At 39.8% G+C, this 22,660-nt stretch overlaps 4 protein-coding genes across 4 annotated transcripts in view; 2 read left to right on the top strand and 2 right to left on the bottom strand.

Moving 5' to 3' along the window:
• Positions 1–1,867: 1,867 nt before the first annotated feature.
• On the bottom strand, positions 1,868–10,957 carry cpsf2 (cleavage and polyadenylation specific factor 2). The gene is made up of 15 exons (XM_044377091.1): positions 10,813–10,957; positions 10,222–10,387; positions 9,967–10,126; positions 8,940–9,045; positions 8,730–8,859; positions 8,520–8,635; positions 7,904–8,091; positions 7,465–7,755; positions 7,181–7,281; positions 6,641–6,844; positions 6,362–6,514; positions 5,286–5,508; positions 4,645–4,959; positions 3,832–3,966; positions 1,868–2,360 (listed from the first exon to the last, which is right to left on the bottom strand). Exons 2-15 carry the CDS (start codon positions 10,368–10,370, stop codon positions 2,268–2,270), a joined length of 2,364 nt encoding a protein of 787 aa, XP_044233026.1. The 5' UTR covers positions 10,371–10,387; positions 10,813–10,957; the 3' UTR covers positions 1,868–2,267.
• A 177-nt stretch (positions 10,958–11,134) lies between these two features.
• On the top strand, positions 11,135–13,702 carry LOC122999822 (NADH dehydrogenase [ubiquinone] 1 beta subcomplex subunit 1-like). The gene is made up of 3 exons (XM_044377094.1): positions 11,135–11,222; positions 12,839–12,983; positions 13,523–13,702. The coding sequence occupies exons 2-3, from the start codon at positions 12,844–12,846 to the stop codon at positions 13,557–13,559; spliced, it is 177 nt and encodes a 58-aa protein (XP_044233029.1). The 5' UTR covers positions 11,135–11,222; positions 12,839–12,843; the 3' UTR covers positions 13,560–13,702.
• A 48-nt stretch (positions 13,703–13,750) lies between these two features.
• On the bottom strand, positions 13,751–18,942 carry riox1 (ribosomal oxygenase 1). The gene is made up of 15 exons (XM_044377092.1): positions 18,796–18,942; positions 18,468–18,620; positions 18,151–18,299; positions 17,534–17,633; positions 17,291–17,404; positions 16,760–16,866; positions 16,557–16,664; positions 16,273–16,307; positions 15,912–16,090; positions 15,108–15,212; positions 14,856–14,997; positions 14,587–14,707; positions 14,301–14,400; positions 14,130–14,216; positions 13,751–14,007 (listed from the first exon to the last, which is right to left on the bottom strand). Exons 1-15 carry the CDS (start codon positions 18,880–18,882, stop codon positions 13,948–13,950), a joined length of 1,647 nt encoding a protein of 548 aa, XP_044233027.1. The 5' UTR covers positions 18,883–18,942; the 3' UTR covers positions 13,751–13,947.
• A 2,197-nt stretch (positions 18,943–21,139) lies between these two features.
• The window catches only part of extl3 (exostosin-like glycosyltransferase 3), a 30,134-nt gene continuing 28,613 nt past the window's right edge, over positions 21,140–22,660 (top strand). Inside the window, exon 1 of the mRNA XM_044376932.1 lies at positions 21,140–21,348. The gene's annotated coding sequence lies outside the window, so the exon portion shown is untranslated. The remainder of the gene's footprint in view (positions 21,349–22,660) is intronic.

Here is a 22,660-nt window from a genome sequence, read left to right as displayed (position 1 = left end):
TGAAGTTTTTTTGTGTGTGTGTGTGTGTGTGTCTGTGTGAGCCATGGATTAAAAAAGAGCATTTAAATTTTAATGTTTCTAAAGTGCAAAACTGTATGTTATGCAACTGTATAAAAACAGGCCTGCACGACAGCCACCCATCCGTGCTCAAGTCTAACTCCTCCAACCATGTGCATGTTCACCCACACACACACACACTCCTTAACACTGCTCTCTTTCACTGTCCTACTTGTGTGTGTGTGTGTGTGTGCCCCCCTGTGATTGCTTAACAGGCTATCAGTGTAGGAGTCTCCACTGCTCTGGGCACATGTGAGATGGGAAGAGTTGGGGGTGATGAAAAGGAGTGTGGAGGCTGGGGGGAGGGGGGAGCTGTTTTGTTTTGGTATCTCCATATAAGTGGCATTCCGCAGCTGCCTGTGTTAAGGATCTACCCCGGGGATTCACACAGTGGTGCAAATGTAATCAACCGAGTCAATGTGCCACCACGGCACACTGGAACACACTGCTCTGGCAATGACACCCTCCATCCTCACGCCAGCAACACTCCCTCCTCCCTCCTTATCGCCTAACTTTTCTAATACACTGGTTCCACCTCACTGGGGCACAGCAGAGGTGAGGCTGTATATCCATGTGCCTGAAAAAGATAAGAAAACAAACTGCTGGACCATTTCATTATTTTTTTTTCACCCCGTCACAAACAGCCGAGGAAGTAAACACAGTTTTTACTGCGAGAGACAGTTGCCTGAAATATAAAGAGAGCGTTAATCCTAGCTCACCACGTAGCAGGTTGAGTTATATTCAATCCCAGTTATCACTTCAGGGACAATGTCATCTCACCACTGCATTACAGATGGTCCTGCTGCATGGGCAGATTTGATATGGGTATTCAGAGGCTGGTTAGATACAGCTGAAAAATGTCTCCATCTGGTGTTACTGCAGTAACTAGTTGACCTAGTAGGCGGTAATGTGCTGTTATAGTACAGATAGCAAATGAAATACACCACATCAGCTGTGGAAAGACCTGGGTGTGGTTTGAAATGTTTCCATAATGATGCCAATATGATACCCAAATTTCATTACAGATACCAAAATTATATTTTTCCAATATCTTAAATTGAGCAATATACTAATAACATTTTTTCACATAGCAAATATGCCAAACTTCTCAATACATCATTGTTTAAAAGGTGAATTCAATTAATTATACTGATGAAAATCTTTTTATTTGTCTTGAGTGCTACTACTCAACCTGTTGTCCTCTGCGGCTCTGAAGGAGGTTTTTCAAGTTTGAGAAAATGTCTCTGATGATGTAATCGGGTTATTTTCAGTTTGGGCTTGCCACTTCAAATCTATAACAGAATTTTTGTAATTACAAATGTTAGCTGGAAGTATTTACCAGGCAAAGTCTAATGAAAGTCTATAAAGTCTATCAATCTATCAAGTTGCATTTTGGGAAGTGTAGGATTCAGCTTCTGTGAAACTTTGTTTATACAAAAGGAGTAAAGTTCAGGATATCTCGGCCTCCACAGATTCGATTTTGACCATTATTTCTTTTTTGTCTGTCTCTTGCAAGTCTCCATCTTTATGGAAGTGCAATAATAAATTGCTTTAATGCTGTTTTAAGACAAGTGGCCACAAGAAATTGCCTGAATTAACTTTTGTCTAAAATTTGCAAATTTTTCTGATCAAACAATATTTGATCAAAGCATATGAAAACAAGACTAAGAATATGGGACAGCATTCAATGCCATCTATCAATACTTGACAGGCTTTGAGTGCTTGTCAGTATTCTAAAAGTATTGAGGTTGAACACCCAGTGCTAACTATCGCATGAACATCTGAGATAAACCTTTCACAGCAACGCATATTTGAAAAAAATGACTGTTTTTAATGAATAAGAGGAGGGAAGCATCCTTTTGTCCATCCAGTGCATGGGGATGTTACTGTACAGAGGGAGGGGGGGGGTTAGGAATATAAGAACTTCAGAGTTGTAGAGTCCATTCACATAGAAAGGTCAGTCCGGGTAAAGCATCTGCCTCTCACATTGCAGTGGTAAACTAACAATAAAAAAAAAAAAAAAAGTTATCTGGAAAAAAAATATAAAAGGGAAACTGTACAACGATGTTTACAGTCAAACAGCTGGAGCCGCCCATGGGGCAGAGGTAGTCTGAGCGTGTCACGCTCTTCTCCTCTGGGTAAAGTCCTCATAAAGGATTGTCTCTGTATTGCCATGGTGTGCTCTGTTGCAGCGTTTACTGCTGCTGCTGTTATACTACGGCGTACTGCTGATACAGAAGCTCCCGGATCTTATAGTAGTCGTCACACAGGCAGCCTTCCAGGCCAATGCGTCCGGCCTCCGTCTGGACAAAGAGAGCACAAAGACACACAGGTCATCAAGGTCCTGGTGTAATATTCGTTAACACTTTGTACAACATGGTCACGTTTCCTATTCGTTGCTTCTTACTTGGGATTAAAGTGTCTAATGAATCAAGTTTTCCCAGTTAAATAGCACACACACACAGACACACACGCTCCTTTCACTGTCTCAGTTCTCTTTGATTTCATTTTCTGGGTTACATCTATTTTAAGTTCTTGTCAATTATGCATTTTGTTGTTGGTATCCTGGCTCACTCCTATTTTTCCCTTTAATTGAATTGTTAAATTCTACTTGTGACTTTTTTTAAAGCTTTTTTCTGAGGTGAGATCTTTTCAAATGCCTTTCGTTTTTTTTCCTCTCTTTAATGTTTATCCTACTTAGGCAGGCTGTATTTGTTTCTCTGTGTTTAATGTTCCATATTGTGTTAATTGCTGGTATTTTATTTAATAGTGTGTAAACCACAAACCACACTCAGACACTATTTAATGTTTTGTGAAATTCTGACCAATTGCGTTTCATCCCTAAAACAAAATCATATCTTTTCAGATTATATCATCTCTGATTTTGTTGGTAAATACCTATCAAGGGTAATCTTGCTGGTCAAAATAAAAGGTTTTAATATTTTTAACTACAACATATCTCTGCAGACACAACTGTCTGACTTTGGTTCACTGCCATCACCTGATAACACACACAGACTGACATTTATATATATATATATATACACACACAAACAGTATATACAGCCGACTGCTCTTGCCCGTGTTTCTCTAGACTCCAGGCTAAGCTGCTGTATTTCCTGCAGCATCGAAAACAACCTCCCCACTGCACTGAAAAGCACGCCTTGCTCGAGATGCGCAATCCATCATCAAACAAAGGGAGAAGCTGAACATATCATACTCCTTTACAACGATATTAGTATGTCTTATGGGGACAATTTTCAGCTGTGCATTGCTACTTCTGATGGCTCACAGTCGACAGACTCTATGGCAATAAATACTGGTGTCAGTGGAAATGTGTTCACTCTTGTCTAGTTGTTGCGGTGATAAATTACTGTCCTAAAGAAATCTCTGCAAGTTGGTTTTAATGCCTTGAAGGGAACAATATAAGAGCCTTAAGTCTATAAACAGGAGATATGAAAGGATGTATTGTTTTTAAATCCACTAGTGTGAATTTGTCTGGTTTGTATCTGATGTGTAGTTCTTATAATTCTTGATTGGCTAGTGTATCAATCCTCAGTAAATTATAAACTATGCAACACTAAGCCAAAATATGAATCAATATGGAATAAAACCAAAAGCTCAACATTTTATCTGTGTGTTTCTGGCGAAAAAACAAGCCAGTGCCATATGTCTTCTGTGCTGGCCGCTTTCCTTGTCGAGGGCGAGTGTTGCCTTGCGTTGCGGGGAGCTGATGGATAGTGCGCTCACTGAGCCAGTGGGAAGGACACTCACCCTGCGGACGGCCACCATGTTGTTGCATACCAGCACTCCTCCCACAAACTCGGCCTGGATGCCCTCTCTCAGCAGGACCTGCTTGAAGTCAGACAGGCGAGGCTCGTTGATGAACACCGACTGATGCCCTGGAATCTGGAGGGAGCATGGAAGACAGTTTCTCAAAAAAAAAAGGGCTGCCGGAGCTGCTCATACGCTGTTGTGGACACAGACTACCAGAATCGTATTACAACCATCCCGAAAAAGTTTGTACCACCTGCAGTTGTGAGTCCTGTGGTTATCTGCTCTAGGATAAACTCTTATCTGTAACTCACCTTGGGCAAATTGTCTCTGAGCCACTTTTTAGGGCATGAAAATAAGAGTTTTGGTTCACCGGTTCCAAAAAGCCCTCTGCTACTTCTGTTTATTCCACCAGCTGAAGTAATTTGCATGAATGCAAAAAGCCTTGAAATGAAGTTACCTTCCAATATGAGTGGAAAAGTCTGCAACGCTTCCACTGGAAATCTCTCATGGCTCAATTAAAGCAAAGCACCATCGTTGGCTTTCTTCCCACTTTTTTTTTTATGATCCCATCAGTCAGAGGTGGGACACTTCACTAATTCGATACAACTGATTTACAGTATGTCCCAGTTAATAGCATGAGTATTTAACAGCGCGATAACAGAGTGTTAAACTTGTTCTAAAGTGATTGTTTTAAGCTTAATGACTACAAATTTATTTTCCACATGTTTCCCCGAACTCATATCAAGAAATACTTGTATGTCGACGCGACATCTCTGCTGGACTGTGAATAGTCAGTATATGTTCCCTCACCTCATGTGGAGGCAGTGGCTCCAGCGTGGGGATGACATCACTCTCCTCAGACAGCTCCTTGTCATCCTCTCCGAACAGGTTCTTCATGGCCCGCTGGGCCGCCGCCGCCGTGGTGCTGTGGTCTATGCCAAGATCGGGGGCGATGTCCATGGCCAGCTCGCCGTCCTCCGCCTCCTCTTTCACACCCTCCTCCAGCATCACGCCCGTGTCCACCTTCACCACGCGCATGTCCAGCACGCCGTCGATCCACGCCAGCTCCGTGTCTTTGGCCTTGCAGAACTGCAGGGAGCTCACCAAGGAGTCTTTCAACCGCACCTTTACCGTGAGAAGACAATATAGGGTGAAGACGTTGGACTGTCATGGAAGGTTGCTTTTATGCTTCAGCGTGGGTGTTGCTAAAGAAATCAACCTTGTAGCAGTTCACCAGGGATTTTAAAACCCAAATAGCAAATGCAAAGACCTGACAATGACAGATTTATAAAGGTTTTATCATTTCAAAGCAGAATACGTTGTATTTATGAATCTAATAAACACATTTACAAAATTAGACGTAAAATTTTGCTGTTCACCCAACAATTCTGTACAGCCAATCACAAAAGAAGGTACTGAATTCAAATGGAAACCAAGCAGGGCTGGCTGACCTGGTAGATGTGTGTCTCACTGGTGGCGTCTATAGTTTCCTGCAGTTTGGGCGTGTAGACTTTGATGTCCTTGCTGAAAGCCTTGCAGGACTCAGCCAGGTCCAGGCTGGCTTCTGGCGGCCCATGAACGATCACCAGCTGTCTGGGCTTCATCTGATTAATAATCTTCTTTATAGAGTCGCCGTCAGAGCGACCTTCATAGTCTATATATGTTACTCTGGCTCTGTCGGGGGGGAATGAAGACAGAATAAAGACTTTGAATATTGCTGATTTGTTGAGCATTACTTAACACGGGCCGAGACAGGATTTCTTGACAGAGTTGTAATTCATCCGGGGGAAGTTTGCTGACTTGACATCATCCTTTCTCAGCAACACACTCAAACATTTACACTCATTCATACCTGGAGGCCATCCAGCACAGTGCAACACTGTGCTGTTGGCCACTGATCAGCACTAACAGGTATTTTATGAGGAAGAGGAGAGCATTTTATTAGAGATGCACCGATTGCAATTTTCTAGGCTGATTCCAATTTCTGCCAATTGCTTTCTTTCTAATTACTATAATTGACAGTATACACAAACATTTTTGAAACTTTTCTTTAATGGAATATTGAAATTTAATTGTATGTTTATGTACTATTTAAATAACTTACATTTTTCTTCTTGAAATTGGGCATGTTCACTGGGATGATGTTTTTTTTTTATTGTTCCAAATGCTTTCAAGGTTGTTCCTCTGCAGCTTATTTTGGACTTAAAAAGGTATAACAAATTCTGAGCTTTGTGTCTTCTTCAGTTATGCTGAAGAACTTCCACACCAACGACATGTGTGCGTGTGTGTCTGTACTGTCTGTGCCACAGCTGCCGTTGTGTATGTGAAAAATTTGACCGGCAAAAAAATCAGATATATGAGACTGATTGGCCAGTCGTCGGTAATGGATGATCAGCTGAAAACCGGCCATTTTCCATCGGTGGCCGACCGATCGGTGCATCCCTACATTTTATATTTGGGAATTTAAACCTGCAGAGTACTAGCCATGAGCTAAATTCTCTTGACTACGAGCCAGATGATCACTGACCTAATTTCAAGATTTTCTACACTGGAGATGCATTTGGTGGGGACGACAGAGAGGTCCTGGTCCATGGGCTCATCACCGTTGGTCAACCCAGACTCCAATTTGCTTTTCTCCTCCTCTGTGGCTTGCAGTTCGGGAACAAGAAAGTCTTCTAGCCTGTAAATAAACATCATGACAGTTTACTGACAATGGCTGCTGATTCACATACGGTAGGTGTAGGTTTTCCATGTCTACATCCATCTCTCTTTGACCCAATGTTCACATGGATCAATATTGCAGTACCTGATGATTTCTCCGTACTCGTCCCATTTGATTCTCTCCTCGTGTGTGGGGAACATTGGGTAAGACTTTTTGGCTTGTTTGAAGAAACTGCCTTTACGGCTCCCCTCGCCCTTCATCATCAAGTCGTGGTGTTTGGTTTTCACAGTAGCTGGTTGATCCAGGTCATCGTCCATATCGCTCTCGTCACTGGAGTCCACATCCACCCTGCAAGTGCATCAAAATAAGCATTAACTGTGTACATATTTAACTTTCTTTTTTTTTAAACACATTTTTGCTCAGTTTCAGACTGATGTTGCTGCAAGCAGACTTGGCGTGTCACGACTCTGGTTCCATTAACAGCTTTTCATTTAAATAAACTGTTTTAGATGTGCAATCTAGATCACAATTTGCATTTTTGTTGGCAAATCATGCTGTTTTAGCTGTTTACAGACTATAAAATGATATAAATCAAGTGCATAAAGCAAACATAAACATCAGCAATAAGAGACATGGACCCCTTAAGCACCCAGTTGACCCGTGTTTATCTCTTTGTGGACTTACTCTTTTGCTTGTTCAAGTTTTTTAGCCGCTTCCTTCTTTATTTTATCATTTTCAAGGTATTCTTCCAGCTCCTTGCCTTCGAGCTTCACTCTTTTCCTCACCTGTCATAATGAGAAGAGTGAAAGATGGATATGGCGCAAATGACAGAATGACACATTTTGTTGTTTCCTCAGCTAGGTCTGAATGTGAGAGACAGAAGCTTCCCCCTGGGGCAAAACGCTGCATGAAGAGATTAATCTATCCCCTCTGTCATAGCAAATCAACATCATGACTGCTGGTGTCACCTCCAGATCCAGCATCTTCTCTCCGGGGTTGTCGATGAGGTAGCGGGCCAGGGTTCCAGGTGTAGTACGGTAGGTCAGGATGATGGAGTTTTTGGTGTCTTGGCACCACTGGATAAAGAGTTCTCTAGAAAAGCCAGATTCCAGGTCTGGCTGGCTGCACAGCACCACCTTGGGGCTGGGCACCCGGGCCAGGTCTGCCAGACTGTGGCACAGGGTCAAGTGACGGAACTGGAAAGGGTTGTTTCTCTTGTCCTCAAAACACCTCATGAGCTTGTCACTCATCCACTCCACCTACACACAGCAGGCAAAAACCATGACTTGTAAAGATATCCTTTAAATGTAATATGAAATTATAATTTACTTTCACGTTTATCATGGAAAATTGACACATAAGCAACAATACAAACACTTCCGAAGCGTAAATCTCTGCGATTGATACCTGGGACTTGGAGAACTCCACCACATTGTAGCTGACGTTGTTAAGCAGGGCGAGTGGGTAAGCTCCCAGTCCAGCATCCTTTGTCCTCCAAATCTGGTCCAGGAGCTGAGCCAGCTCCAACACGCGCCCAGCCGTATCCACGGCAATAAGGACATTACCGTCACCACGAAGGGTCTCCATTACATTGGCTTTGAGGAGAGAGAAAGAAGAATATGAATATGATGTATTATTCATCCATTATATTACATTTCTCAGTTAACAGAAATAGGAGGAGGTCTGGGAGGAATTTTTAAAAAATATTAGGAGTCATAAACTATGAGTACAGTTCATTTCTTGACCAACAGAGGTAAAAAGGGTTTAAGTACCAGTTACAATTTTGCTTTTGTCACACAATTTAAAACAAGACACAAAACGCTTTGTGACAGAGAAGACTTTAACTGAGAATATGGTCCTTTGACTCTCATTTGTGATGTTGGAGTCAAGTCAGAAATATCACAATTACAAGGCACACGTCTTAGACCATTGGTCTCTTCTAATGATTGTTTTTTTATTTTAATGAATACTTTAATATGCAATTTAATTATTACTACTACAGAATCCTGTGAAGATTACTTACTAAGGAGCTGCTCATCCCTTTGTTTGCGACGTGGTTGTACATATGTAGCATTGAAGGAGTCTGTAATAAGCAAGGAAGGACGACTGATGCTCTCCAACGTGCAGCCGTTCAAGTGGCTAGAATTGTAAAAGCAGAGTAAAACAGAGCATGAACCCACAGCCAAACTAAAACCAATATTCTACTTGATATGCAAGTTTTCTTTGTTCTCACATCTCTCTCTTGTGGTTGAAGTCCACAGCATAAACGATCTCCTCCTCCCCGTCCTTCACAATTTTCCAAATAGTCCCTCCAATCATGTGACCAGCGGGGAGCGGTGTGATTGACAGACCATGCCCTTTCCCTGTGAGGTACAAAGCATGATATAAAAACACTGATGTGCCTGTGATACATGAACAAGGCAAACTTCTGACTCTAACTCACCTTTCAGATTGACAATCTGAGAGTATTTCAGTTGCTGGATTTTGTCAAATGCACAATCCACATCGTCAAGGGTGAAGAGTGTGAAATCTTCACTGTTGTTTCGAGACTATGCAAAAAAAAGAACATAAGAAAATAGTGTAATAGTGTAAGTGACTGTACATGCATACAGCAACATATTAGGGATGTGCCAGTATCAAATTTCCAAGCCACCATTTTCATAGGTAAACATATAACAGTAAACAGTATCATGATAATAAATCTGACTATTAGCGCTAAAATATAGTTAAATTACTTCTGGATTTTATTCACTGAACAGTTGTCTGTGTATTGTAGCTTTATTGGACTCTGCATAAGAAAAAACATCAAAAACAGTTTAAACTCTGTAAACAACAGCAAGTTGTTCAAAGTTTAAGACAGTTGACTGGAAATCACTTTAAATGCAGCTCAGTGTCTGTGTCTCTTAGGTTCTCCACACCCATTCATACTACTACTCATGAATTTTTCCCAGTGAAATTGATCGATTGATTTCTGGAGTGTACGGACTGTGTAGTAAGTGTTATCTGCTGGGTGTTAACAGTTAACATCATTTTTAATATACCGTAATAACAGCTAAACTGGGCTCTTAAAGGCCACTAGTGCTGACTGTCGCTCTACACGCCTTCTCTACATCACTACTAACAAACGCCAGCAGAGGTGAAGCTAATCTGAGAGGAAAAATGTGATGTCTGCAATCTTTTGACGCACAGAGTGTCAGTCAGCTGAAATGCAGCTCTCTCTCACTGAACGTTATGACTAATACCTGTAAGCCGGCCACACTGCAGCAGGTTCGTGGCTAATGTTAATAAAGAAAGCCATGCCCAGACAAGCTAGAGCTGGAAAGACAGAAGCCTGATCCTCTGCTGTGTTTACGGTGTCCTTTGAAAACTATGATAATCAGAGTAATGGAAATGGTTGGCAGTATTGATGTTTGACCACAGTATATAGTAAAAACAATATACTGGCACAACTCCACACAGCACTTTCTTACCTGATATAGATCATACATGAACATTTGCCCCATCTTGTAGACAGGTATTGTGGCATATATAGTGCAGTTTAAGCCCATTTTCCCCACAGCGTATGGCAGGGCTCCCAGGTGTATGGGGTCAGGATGGGAGAGAAGCACAGCATCAACCTGATGAACATATCTGAGGAAGGGGGGACAAATGAAACATCACACATTCATTTTTTTCAATTCACAGAACAGAAGGGGGTGTAATCAGCAGATGGATACCATAATTACCGTTTCATAGCATCAATAATGTCCATTGAGAAGTTCTCATCCCAGCCACAGTCCAGGAGGAAGCGGAATTCATCCACCTGCAGCAGGTAACAGAGGGCAGACTCCTCCTGGACCCCCGACACGGCTGTCAGCTTGATAATGGACGTCATTGTCTTCAGTTGTCACGCTGCAAGTACAATTAAGAGTTTTAAAAAAAAAGTACTATTTAGTTAGCATTGGATTATACTGACTATAACGTGAAACCATCCTAATAAACAAAACAATATAAGCGACGACCGAACACAAAAAATATCTCATTCAAACATGTTACGGGTAAAGAAACAAGGGAAAACTGTGGTCTTTTTGTTCATTTAAACTGGTACGATACAGCAATACAATTTAACAAGCGTCCAGCTTGTGAAATATGAGGCTGTCTAATCGAGCAGTGAGTAAATTAAATTAAAAGTAAACATAGTTCTTTGCCAAGTCGCACAATCGAATAACAAGAAAATCACCCGGCAAAGTCTGACCATTTAGCATGCTAGCTACATTTTAGCTTGTGGATTTAAACCGCTTGAATCGACAAAAGGACAAACAAACGCACAAACATACCAATAAATATGAGATAGCATAAATGTATGCTTGTTGGGAATAGAAACACAATTAACGTAGATATTCTATACTTCCAGCATTAAGACATTTTGGCTAGCGTTTATGAACACACACTTGACGAGCTGCATCATGGGCAAAGGAGCGTACCAAGTATGGCGGTGACAATACAAAATAATTTTATGTGCAATCACCGAATTCTAATTTTATCTCACCAGAAATTAATAATATTACTTAAATATTACAATTTAATACTTTCTAATTTAGGTTGTAACCTATTAAAGGGGCTGTTACACTAATAATAGTGTTTTTATTGTTCCAGTGACCACGTCATTTTTGCCCAGTTGGTAGAATCCAATGTCCTCTGCCTGCCGAGTGAAGAGCTGAAGGCCACGGCTTGGTGTAAACAAAAGGTAATATTTTACATATTCCAGTGTTGTATCTGCTTACTGGCTGTATTAAATACTATAAAGCGTTTACCATGGTAAACACACTGTTCGTTTTCATACGTAGAAACAGTTTCCAAAGGACAAATGATACTTATTGCTAACTCTAGCTTGCTAATTGATTAGCCAGCCAGGTGCTGCTGGCTCTGGTGATATTACTTGGTGCCTGAAAAGTAAGGAAGATAGCTATATTTTCAGGGTTTTAGCTCCACTTGTTTGGTAGTTAGAATATCAGGACATTGCAAATGATGAAATAACACCTAGTGCATTTATAGTTTTCAAGTGAGCGTTGTGACACAGTCGCTGTTGATTGACATAGATGTGTTATGAATGGACCTTGAGGTTTAGAAATGACTCTCATCTTGCACAAATTAGCTCAAAGCTCTGCATGACAAACGTTAGCAACATTGAAATGTCTAAGGTGTAACTCGTTACCATTGATTATTTTCTGGCATTATATAAGTTGGTCGAAAAGGTGCCCCGATGCTAGAAATAAGGGTATGAGGTGAGTCATCACTCATGATTTGTCAGGTGTGTAACGGTTAATGCTGTTAATTTCCAACGATAAATACAATGAACCAGCTCTGTTTGTGTAGCAGCCTCCAGGTTTGTTTAGGCTCTGTCTCACAATAGTAAATTTAGATGGACTGTCCTAAAATAATTGATAGCACAGTGTTTAAGTCCGCAGTGTTAATGAAAAGGAGGCTTTTTGTGGACATTTCAAGAAATTGTTTCATGCAGATCCAGTACAGTACACCTTTTTGATTTTTATTTGTTTACACATATGCAAAAGATACAAATTAATATACACATAAACAACAGAAAAATATGATGGAGAGGTGCAAAAAAATCCTCAAAGGGGCTTGATCAGGGCATTCTCCAGTGCACGCCTTACTCAATTAGAAAAGATTAAAAAATACAAGTACACAAAGTAGTTAAAATAAAATTATAACAACTAATTAATTGTGGGCAGTTTAATCCATAACAATAACATTGCAGAGATAAAAAACAAACCTTTTACAGCTTGGCATGGGGTTCCATATCATTGAACCTGTGTAAATTAAACCAAACTGTAGTTGAGATGTTGGGCAGATAGGAGGCCTGAGTTCACAGTTATGTCAAGTGGAATAATTGTGGAATTGATTATTGTAGGAATACAATTCATAAAACTATGGGGGAAGGGTCCTGCACCTTTTGCTAAGGATTAGAGTCGCTTTAAATAGATTGATGTATCATCCAGACATTTAACCAGCTCTGGCTCACTTTTTCAGCAAATTAGCAGTAAAATAAATCTTTTCTTGGCCTCATGATATGCAAGCTCATGCATGTATTTAGTTATCTTAACCATGCAATAGTTGCACTGGTTTGTTATGGCTGTGATAACCAGATGTGCACTGCAGCAATGCCACTAATTGGTGTGTTGACGTTTGTAGATGAAACTGTAGTGATTCCATCCGTTCTAAGTGTGGGAAATAGATATGTGATAGCATCTGTCCCTTTTTAAATGTGACTGTTTTTGACCAGAGAATATAATCAACGCCTCAGAATTAATGTTGCAATGTGTCTTCTGCTTACATTTGTAGGAACCATGGTCAACTTCGTATCATTTGCACGTGAGCATTGGGTGAACATTTTGGTGCCCATGGGTTTTGTGATTGGATGGTACCTTGACAAACAACAGGACCAGAAGCTGACAGCTTTCAGGAACAAAAGTGCTTTATACAGCAGGTAAGACTCAAAAGTAAAAACAGGTCAGTCAATAAATGAAGGATCTAGTAAGTCATGTGAAGATACCCACAGATTGCACTTGAAATTACCATGCATATAGTGTATGGGTGTTTCAGATAGTTTATTGACTCAGGGAATACATATAGTTGCAGATGCGGTCACCCTACTCTTCTATCCCTAACCCAACCAAATATTCAAAACATGATTTAAGATTACACTAATTTCTCAGATTAATACCAAAAAGTTGAATACAGCTTCTAGTCTGGTGTTTTTAACTTGTCCCTTTGATGTGTCTGAGACAGAACAGAACTCAGTGCAATTTAAATGTAAAACTGAATACATTATACACTTTTGTGTATTTGATTGTCAGTAAGCAGCATTCTGTTTACTAGACTAGGACATTTTCACATCAGAATCGTTTCAATATCTTAAGATAAAGCAGAAGTTTTATTCCTGAACTGAATGACACAAAGGTCATCTAATTACAACTGAGGTCTGGAAACAATGTTATGAATCTTTCTGATTTCTCTTCTCTGTAGGGAGCTGAAGCCTGGTGAGGAGGTGACCTGGAAGTAGACAAACCAGCCCTGGAATTTGTCCTGTCATCTGTGGTGTGAATGACTGATGGGTGCCCCTCAAATTAGAATATTTAAGAAGACTCCCTTTACTTGTTTTTGAGTTGTATAATTCAATAATTAAAATGCGCTTTCTCATCAAAATCATTTGGTACTTGTCGGTGATTTTGGTTGCATAACAAAAAACATCAGTTTCATTTTTTAAAAAACAGGTTTATTTTGATGCTGAATGGGAAGAAAATTCATAAATGACTCATTCAGCATGATCACTTCAGTACAGCTAATGAAGACAACTTGGGACAAGAAGTGTTTAGCAGAAAGATCTTATTTTGTACAAAGACAGTTTGAATCCATTCATGCAGTCAGGACAACTGAAGAGTGCGTGTCCACTACAGAGGCGTTGCAGTGTGGATAATCCCCCTCTCAAAAAGCAGCTCAGCCAAAGAGATCTGAGGGGACAAAAAGGGCAGCATATGAGGAAAGCACTAATTTCACACAGTCTTTAATTTAAATCATTTAGAATAAGAAAGTGTGGATGTTAAGATAAAAAAAAAAAAAAAAAACAACATACCCTGTCCTCTGAAAAATCACAGGGAAAGCTTCCTACACTCACAAATTTGGGATATGAATTGATAAGGAACTCTATGGCATCTGTATGCTGAAAGAAAAACAAATATTAGGTGGTGACATTATTAGGACACTGTACAGAACACAAGATGTGTGCAGATCCTCCCATCTCTACCTCTGGCTTTATTTCGAAACTCTTGAGCTCCTCTTTGTGGAAAACTCTGGAGTTGTCTGTGGTGTAGTAAAGATGAACAGTGTCTCCATCACTGCATAACCTAAAAGAAAGAACAGCTTATGGAGTTAAAAAAAAAAAAAACAAAAACTGATATCTTTTTACATTTCTGTTTTTATGGATCATTAAAGCCAGTGTTATTCACCACACACAGTCAAATACATTGTGCTCTGCATGTTGAAAACCTAGTTGTGAATGTGCTGTGAAAAGCAGTAAAAAGCTGCGTTACCTGGCACAACCAGCGCGGAGGAGTCTGACTCGGGTCTGGCTTGTGATATGTGCACCTACATCCATAATCTTCCCACGCTCCCACCTAGCAGGTGCTCCTTGCACGCTGCTGGCTAATTCCTCTGTGGGGGATGGCATGAATAAGTTACACGCACAAGTGTTTTGTATCTCAGAGCTGGGATCAGTGCATACTCAGATTCTGCTTACCAGTCTCATTATAACATGAATTCAAAGTGTGGTAATTCCCAACCCTGATGTATCATCATATACCTGGAGTGAGCACTGGAGGCAGGCAGTCATGGAGGAAGTCTCTGGCTTTCTGATCCACAGCAGCGTCTATCGGGGCGTAATTTGTAAGCTTCTTCATTAGGTTCTCAATTTTTGAGAAGAACTTTGTCCTGCGTGGATCATCCTACGCGATGGAGGGTTTGATCATTAAATGAATTAAGTAAATTGTGAGAAGCCAAGGATGGTAATGGTGGCAGGAAGTGGCAAGTAAATACAAAATTATGGATGAATTACCTTGTCAGAATTCTGTACGCCCATGTATGTCAGGTAATCCAGAGGTAAACCCTGTCTGAACTCCACATTCTCCTCCATTGCTATTTCCAGTGCTGCTGGAACCACCTGAAAAGAGGAAATGAAAACGTGAAGATGTCTGGAAAACATAACCTGGCTATTGATATGTTGAACTATTTTTTTTCTAGAATCCACACTTGCGTAATTTACACCAGTATTCATTTCAACTACCTACTATGTTCCTACAATTGTACATATTCTTTCAACATAATGATCAGTAAACTGAAATTTAAAGTTCTTGTACTTGCAGACATCTCATTGCTGTGGTTGTTTACATTACACAACCCGCAGATTATTAATTAGTAACACAGTGGGAGTGATACTCAATCATTTTCCCCTTAGATAATCTTAAAATTTTCATTGATTGTTAAACCATGTGTTCCCACTGCTCAACCAGTAAAAAAACTTCAGTTCTTCTTCTGTATTCCTAAAAAACTGCAGTTGCAGCAGGTGCAAACGTAAAAGTACATTATTTTATGTGCACCAAAGTATTTTACAAGGAAGAACTGAATGCATTTAGATCAGCAAATGTAAAAGCTGTCAAAAAGCAGCTGTTAATGAAATCACTGTTACTTCATATTAATCACAACTGATTGTACAACTGGTTATTACTTGTAATGCTTATTCAGTACATTTCTGATATAAGAAATGACTAACGTACCCATGGCCTCATGCTGCCTTTTGTTAAGCACAAACGGTTTCTGATTAGAGCCTTTGCCTTCAACTGTAATGATCAGACTGTATTACCTTCTGTAGCAGATCTCCCCAGCTGTTCTTCTGGTAAGAGGAGATGGTGATGTGCAGGGAGTGACAGTCTGGGAGGCAATCGCCCTGATGGATGAATCCTCTGGGAAAGTAGAGGAGATCGCCTGCTTCCAGCACCACTTCCAGGATGGGCTTCCCGATCTCTGCCTGATCATAGTTCGCTAGAGGGGAAATGTAAAACAGTTAGCTACATCTGTGCAACGTGTTACCTTTCTCTGAGTATGTGTGTTTAAAGCCAAGAGCGTAAATAATTAACTATAAACCTGTTTCCAATATAACTGAGACAAATTGTTCTCACTGTAAGAAGCAAGCTATAAAATGAATGAATATTTTCTTCACTTACGACTTGAAAACACAGGCAAGACTTCATCTTCTGTCCTGAAAAAAAGTTTCAAAACAATATCACAATGTGCTTCTTGAATCAATATATTCTTAAACTAAGACTGGTGTGCATTAGACATGAAATCAAACCATATGGAAAACAATGCTTGGTGAATTATGACCCACATATGATAAATATAGTACAGAAAAAGCTCACTAGTACATCTGTTACATGTACATGATTCATCCTGTGGTTTTAACTTGGTGCTGCTCTTTTAAAAAAAAAGGCTCCTCACTGTATCTCACCTGGGGTTGTACACTCTCCAATGTTTCTTTCCCTCCAACTGAACCACAAATGCCTCAATGTCGTCATAATGTGGAGCAAATCCCTGTGTTCCAGGAGGTGTCAGGTATCTGATTGAATAAAACATTCATTTAATATCGAAACAATAACTGACACATTACACCACAAGGTTTTGTTGATTTTTTTTTGTGTCCCCAATACTTACACATTGGCCCCAGCCATGCTGCCAAACTGCTCTTGAAGGATGGACAGCACGTTCCACACGGTGGAGGAGAAAGCCTGAGGATTCAGCATGCGGAGGGAGCAGCCACTCTGGGATATGGAGATAACGATGAAAGTTACTAATCTAAAGTGAGCGTGCTGGGCAGGTGGTGCACTGATGCGGTTAATGCACCCAAGACAAAATGCCTACTAGCTTGCAGCGTAGAAAATATTAAAAGATAATATCCTGCTTAATACATAAACATATACATCTAACTGCATTTTAATGAAGTTAGTAAGAAGAAACTTGATTAATGACTCCCATGCTGAAAGCTGGTGCAGCTAATTTGCGGCAAAGGGCCTAATTATTAAGAATATCATCAGGACCATAAAACGGTAATTTCACATTAGAAATAATCACATATGGACCTCCCTGGTAGTGTAATGCTTACAGTGCATACTACACAACACACAGTCCTTGGTTTAATAAAAATAACAGGAAAAAATATACAAAACGGTTGTGTTTTGGTCATACCTCATAGAAGTCCCATACAGTGAAGGGCAGAGCTCTCCCTGGAGGATTGTGCGTCTCCCTCTTGCCGTTAGTGTAGCTTGTGACATCCAGGTTGACTCCATACTGAACATCCTCCTTAAATCAGCCCCACAAACATGTAGTTCAACATGACAGATCTTCTTCTTATTGGTGATGAAATGCCAAATAATTACAACACAGGTGGATAAGATGGGTGAGTGTATCGGTCATGTTTCAGATGATTACCTGTCTAAGAATGCGATCAAACTCCGCTGTGGAGAACAGTCCCTTGTAGTAATATGGATTTTTACGTTGAACAAGAATGGGCTTCTTTTCCCAAGTTTCCCTTAAAAAAGGAGGAAAAAATATCAGCTGGTGAATGTTTCAAGAAAAAAAAAGTGATGATGTTGAAATGTCATTTTGGATTAAAAATCTATAGAGATTATATATAGGAACCCAGTGTTTGTTATTAATCAGAAGCACTGTGTGGAGTGGATTTGAGTTCCAGACGCATCGAACAATGTGAACACACTCCTCCATCAACACCTTGACACTTGAGCCCCTTTAACTTTTTGGCACAATGTTGATTGCTGCACTACTTTATTGTTGTTTATGTTATTTATTATGTACTCATCTACTTCCAGTTGTTCCTTACTTTAATAGAAAAAAAAACAAAAAAAAAAGTTAAAAGTGCTCTCTCTCATTGCAATTATACCTTGTCAGCTACTTGAGAATTTTTAATCACGGCTCTTTCTGAGTCACTGTCCTCTAACGCTTTATTGTCTCTCCTCGCTTGTAAGTCGCTTCTGATAAACGCTTCTGCCAAATGACTAAAATGTAAATGTGAACACACAGTTCAGTACCTGAAGAAGACCTTGGCAGGAACCGGAGCGATGAGCCACTGGAAAAGTTGGCTCGCTCTCTCCCTGCTGTTGTTGACTCCTGCCAATTGGACCAGTAAAGCGTCTAGTGCCTCACCGTCTCCATTTACACACTCTTCTTCCTCCTGTGGCTGAAACAAATAGACTCAGTGAACCTTAACTGCAACTGCACAATCATTTCAGGGTCTAAGACGATGGTGTCGCATGGTAATTTTCATGGATGTGATCAGAAACATTGCACCCCGTGGCGTTTAAATGACTGCGGACACACATTTTGTTTGCAGCAGGTACACACTTACTTCTGTAACTCTCTTAAGGCTCTCCTCTTTTTTTACACACTTTAGGGCCTTCTTTTTCATTTTCTTCCTGTCAGCCTTCATTTGAGATTTAACCGTGTTGACCTTAGTGGCTGCAACCCCATTCTCCTTTTTCTTTTTCTTCTTGGCTGCCACCTAGAAAAAATATACAAGTTAACATGTGGCCAAACACAGTGAACATACATGTTTAGACTTAAGAAATGAGAAGGATGTTTGAAGATAGCAGGAGGACTGTGCTGGTGTCAGTACTGTTCCTCCTGCAGCAGCGGGCACTGAGCCAGTATCTACCACAGTATTTAACACCGTATACCTGCAGGGACGACTTCTCAACAGGAGGAGGCAAGTCTACTGACAACGTTTGATACAAAGCAAACGCAGACATGTGTTTTCTCTCCATTTTCCAGTCGGTACGTCATCACCCTGCGCCTGCTAGAGCGTCTTCTTCTACAGCTATTTATGTACAAATGATCTCTAATCGACTCACTACTGCCGCCTATAGAGGTGCATCACCATGACAGTGGTGCTCAAACTTTTTCACGTCAAGGACCCCTGAAGTGACACAAATCAGACCATGGACCCCCATTTGATAAGATTTTGTACCAGGATCCCCCATCTGATAAGATGTTTGCTTTTAGATGTTTTATTACAGAAAGTATATGAAACCCATGACCAAAATAGTCATACACTCTGTCATTGTGTTACTTATGGATGTAACTATAGTGAGAACAAATTATTCCCCTTGTTGCTGGGGACCACCTGGAACCCCCTCAAGGACCCCTGGAGGTCCCGAGCCTCACTTTGAGAATCACTATACTTCACAATGTGCACTACAAGAGTTCAAATACAGAATAAGATGAACACAAGAACACAGTCTACAACATTCAGTGTCTAGTGGGGCAGCCTATATATTGTTTTACATGAATACCGGTATTTTATTTTACCTTTTAATTATCTTAATCTATCAAAATTATTAATGGCTTTTTTATGAGTAAATTGTGGTATTGACTTTTCTCTGTTAGTATATTTCATTGTTGTTGTTGTTTTCCTTTTTCTTTGTTTTTGTAGTTGATTCGATATCATTCACTCAATGATCTCTCCAGTATACATAAAAGTGTAATGAATAAATATAAGATTTAAACAAAAAAAGAAGAAAGCAGACACAAAGCAAACCATAAAAAAAATGTAGTATTTTACTTTAATCATAGATGTATGTGTTTTAAGAACAGGAGAGAGGTGTAGTTTGCTTGTAATAAGTTTTCTTATTTATGCATCTACACTATATGTATGATGCTGTATTTCACTATTTTTATATTTATTTTGTGTCAGAATTATAAACATGGCTACCTTTTTTAAATAAAATGTCCACTAGTTTCATGCTGACTGTGTTATGTAATAGGCTGTTTCTTCGAGTTCTTCTGATGTTATTTTCCACAACCTCTAATGATAAAATTAATTTGTTTTTCATGCTTTTCATCAAAGCATCTCTGCAAAAATATTTGGGTATGCATGTTTCCCATTTATAGCATCTTTGTTTATGGTCTTTGTTGTAGTGATTTGCTTTTTTTTAATTTCAGAAGAAGGCAAAGAAATATGTTTTGTAATTCAGTGATGAATACATAACAACAGCGAGCACAAATGAAACAAATAAAAACACAAAACATACAGAGTTACTGGAAATAATTTGTCCTTTGCCATCCATAAGCATTATTGAATTTTTCTTTTCACATGATGCAAAACTACAAAAAATAAATAAAAACAACAACAGCAGCAGCAGCAGCAGCAGCAGCAGCAGCAGCAACATAATAATAATAATTATAACAATAATAACCAATTGTCACTGGAAGATTGTGAAGTTTGGAATTGGTCTTAAAAATGTTTTCAAAAAAAATTCCCCAGCAACAAAAAAACAACAACAAACAAACAACATTTTCATCATTGAGTACAGTATTTAAAAATAACTCATTAAATTAAGCTGAATCAAACATTTCAGTTTCTAACTAATCATGTAAAATCACCTTCAAAGGGAAGAAAACTTCTTCTGTTTCTTCTTTCTTGCCATAATCATTCCTCCTGTTCTTTTAAAATGTAAGTGATGGAACCTCCTTCTGCACAAAAATGTATTTAAAGGTTTATCTGAAGCTAATATGAAGCTTCAGCCGTCCGAATGAGTCAAATCAAATAGATATCTTTCAACATTACAGTCTTTTTAGTGCCGAAGTCCCTCTTTTTGTTACTATACTTCCACCACAGCTCAACAGGGAAACACTGTCTGAGGAAACACAAAGAGGGAATTTGATGCTAAAAAGACTGTAAATGTGGCAGATATCCACTTAATATGACCAACTCAGACTGCTGAAGCCTCATATAAGTTTCACATCAACTTTTAAATGCATTTTTGCACAAAATGACTGTGTGGACACACTGTGGATTGAATTGGATCTTTTAATAGCCAGTATGAATAGGAGGAATGATTACAGCGAGGAAACCTATTTCAGTGTTTATATGGGCACCTGACTGTTATTTTAAGACAGATTTAAAAAATAGTGAACCTGTCCTTTAAATGTGTCACTTTGTAGTACCCATACTGACCACTAGGCGGAGCTTTTCACCAATCTTTCCCGTTGTCGAATAACTCCGTTAATCAACACTGTTTCCCACAATGCTTTGCAGCGTCCTGTCGCTCCAACAATGCAGCTTTTAATGGTACCGTGAGCGGTGCGAAATGAAAACGCAGCGACACCGCAGGCTTGTCCGGAGTCTGTAGTCGTGAAATTTCTGCACAACGAGGTTTTTACGGTTTGACAAACCTGCTAGGCGGCTGTGACTCCGTTTTTTTCAGGACATCCTGGACTCTTTCCACTGGGTGAGTAGCTGCTGAAGCTAACATTGGTCCGCCAGTGGAGTAGATAGCAAATTCATTTTGTTGTGGCCACTGCTGGCTAAGCAGGCTAGCTAATTGGCCAGATGAGATATATGGCCCCTTGTGTCTTTCCCCCTGCTAGTCCATCTTTAATACAATAGCCACATGTCCTTTCTTTCGCATTGTGTCTTTTCTGCGGGGTTTCTACCTGATCCAAATGTAAAAGGGTGGTAGTTTTTGTAAAGACTTTGACTCGTTTTCTGTAGCCGCTGCAAGTCGTGAGTCTGTTTTGCTTTGATGTCCGCTGAGGCACACGTCAACCAAGCCGGTGTAGTCTGCATATATTGCAAGAGCTTGTCCAAAACTGTTGTGGTTATCAATATATTTTAATATTCGGGCCCCCGTTTGATTATCAAACTCACAGCCCCCAAAACGTGCCGCTCTTTTTAGAGCGACTGTAATGTCACGCCAAAGTCCATTTAAAAAACTGTCAATTTAGTGCTGACCTGTTTACTGGCCAGCATACATACAAGAATGATTCATGCTGATTAACAAATCCATTATAATCTTCTTGTTTATACACCGACGATTGTTTCTGCATCGCATTAGCCATCATATACACCTTAATGCATTTAAACAGTTATCGCTGATATTTCTATGGAGGTCCGATAATAAAACTAAAGATTTGGAAAATGAAGCTCTGTTTGTTTTGTTCAGATAAGGTTCAGGGCTTAACTACCTCTCATAAATGAATAACACGTTTGCAGTCTTGCTCTGTCAGTCATGCTGTACCTTTGCCATGGAGCATGACGGCATTAAAAGTAATATAAAATAATTTCTTTGCTATGAGATTCAGAGGAGATCAGCAGTTATTGTTGGTAAGAACCATTGATTTTACTCCTGAGACTGTTTCACTCCATCCTGCAGTATCCTTCCTGTATTGATTCCCTCTAATATTGTTTAAAATGTCATGCTAATAAGTTGCTACAGGTTTTATGTCTCTTTTGACTAAACTCACCATCGATTAAACTCTGTTGGCAATCCCAATAATACAGTTGGAGGGTAGATTAAATATTAGAAATGCCTCTCAGTACAAGGCAATGTAATTCAACTGCAGCACAAACAGCCTGCAGGATAATGGTAAGGTGAATCAACACCTTTCTAAAACAGTTTCAACAGTAACTAAACATTATAACCTTCACAGAGGCAGGATTGATTGCAGGGCCGTTATATTAGACTGCATTAGTTTTCAGTAGGTGTTCCTAATAAACTGGCAACTGAGTGCAGATGTTGTGTAATTTGCAATGTGGTAAAC

Source organism: Thunnus albacares, chromosome 16, assembly GCF_914725855.1.
Source record: "Thunnus albacares chromosome 16, fThuAlb1.1, whole genome shotgun sequence".
NCBI classification, from domain to species: Eukaryota; Metazoa; Chordata; class Actinopteri; order Scombriformes; family Scombridae; genus Thunnus; species Thunnus albacares.
This window is presented reverse-complemented; position numbering and strand designations above follow the sequence as displayed.

Excerpts from the sequence above, each read along its gene's own strand:
- cpsf2 (XM_044377091.1), bottom strand. The coding sequence starts at position 10,370 with ATGACGTCCATTATCAAGCTGACAGCCGTGTCGGGGGTCCAGGAGGAG. Across the intron at positions 9,046-9,966 it reads TCATGTATGATCTATATCAG|TCTCGAAACAACAGTGAAGA; the intron begins GTAAGAAAGTGC and ends TTTTTTGCATAG. Across the intron at positions 2,361-3,831 it reads ACATGGTGGCCGTCCGCAGG|ACGGAGGCCGGACGCATTGG; the intron begins GTGAGTGTCCTT and ends CTCTTTGTCCAG.
- riox1 (XM_044377092.1), bottom strand. The coding sequence starts at position 18,882 with ATGGAGAGAAAACACATGTCTGCGTTTGCTTTGTATCAAACGTTGTCA. Across the intron at positions 16,308-16,556 it reads TGGAGAGTGTACAACCCCAG|GACAGAAGATGAAGTCTTGC; the intron begins GTGAGATACAGT and ends ACTTTTTTTCAG. Across the intron at positions 14,708-14,855 it reads GCCTCCAGTGCTCACTCCAG|AGGAATTAGCCAGCAGCGTG; the intron begins GTATATGATGAT and ends CATCCCCCACAG.
- LOC122999822 (XM_044377094.1), top strand. The coding sequence starts at position 12,844 with ATGGTCAACTTCGTATCATTTGCACGTGAGCATTGGGTGAACATTTTG. Across the intron at positions 12,984-13,522 it reads AAAAGTGCTTTATACAGCAG|GGAGCTGAAGCCTGGTGAGG; the intron begins GTAAGACTCAAA and ends TCTTCTCTGTAG.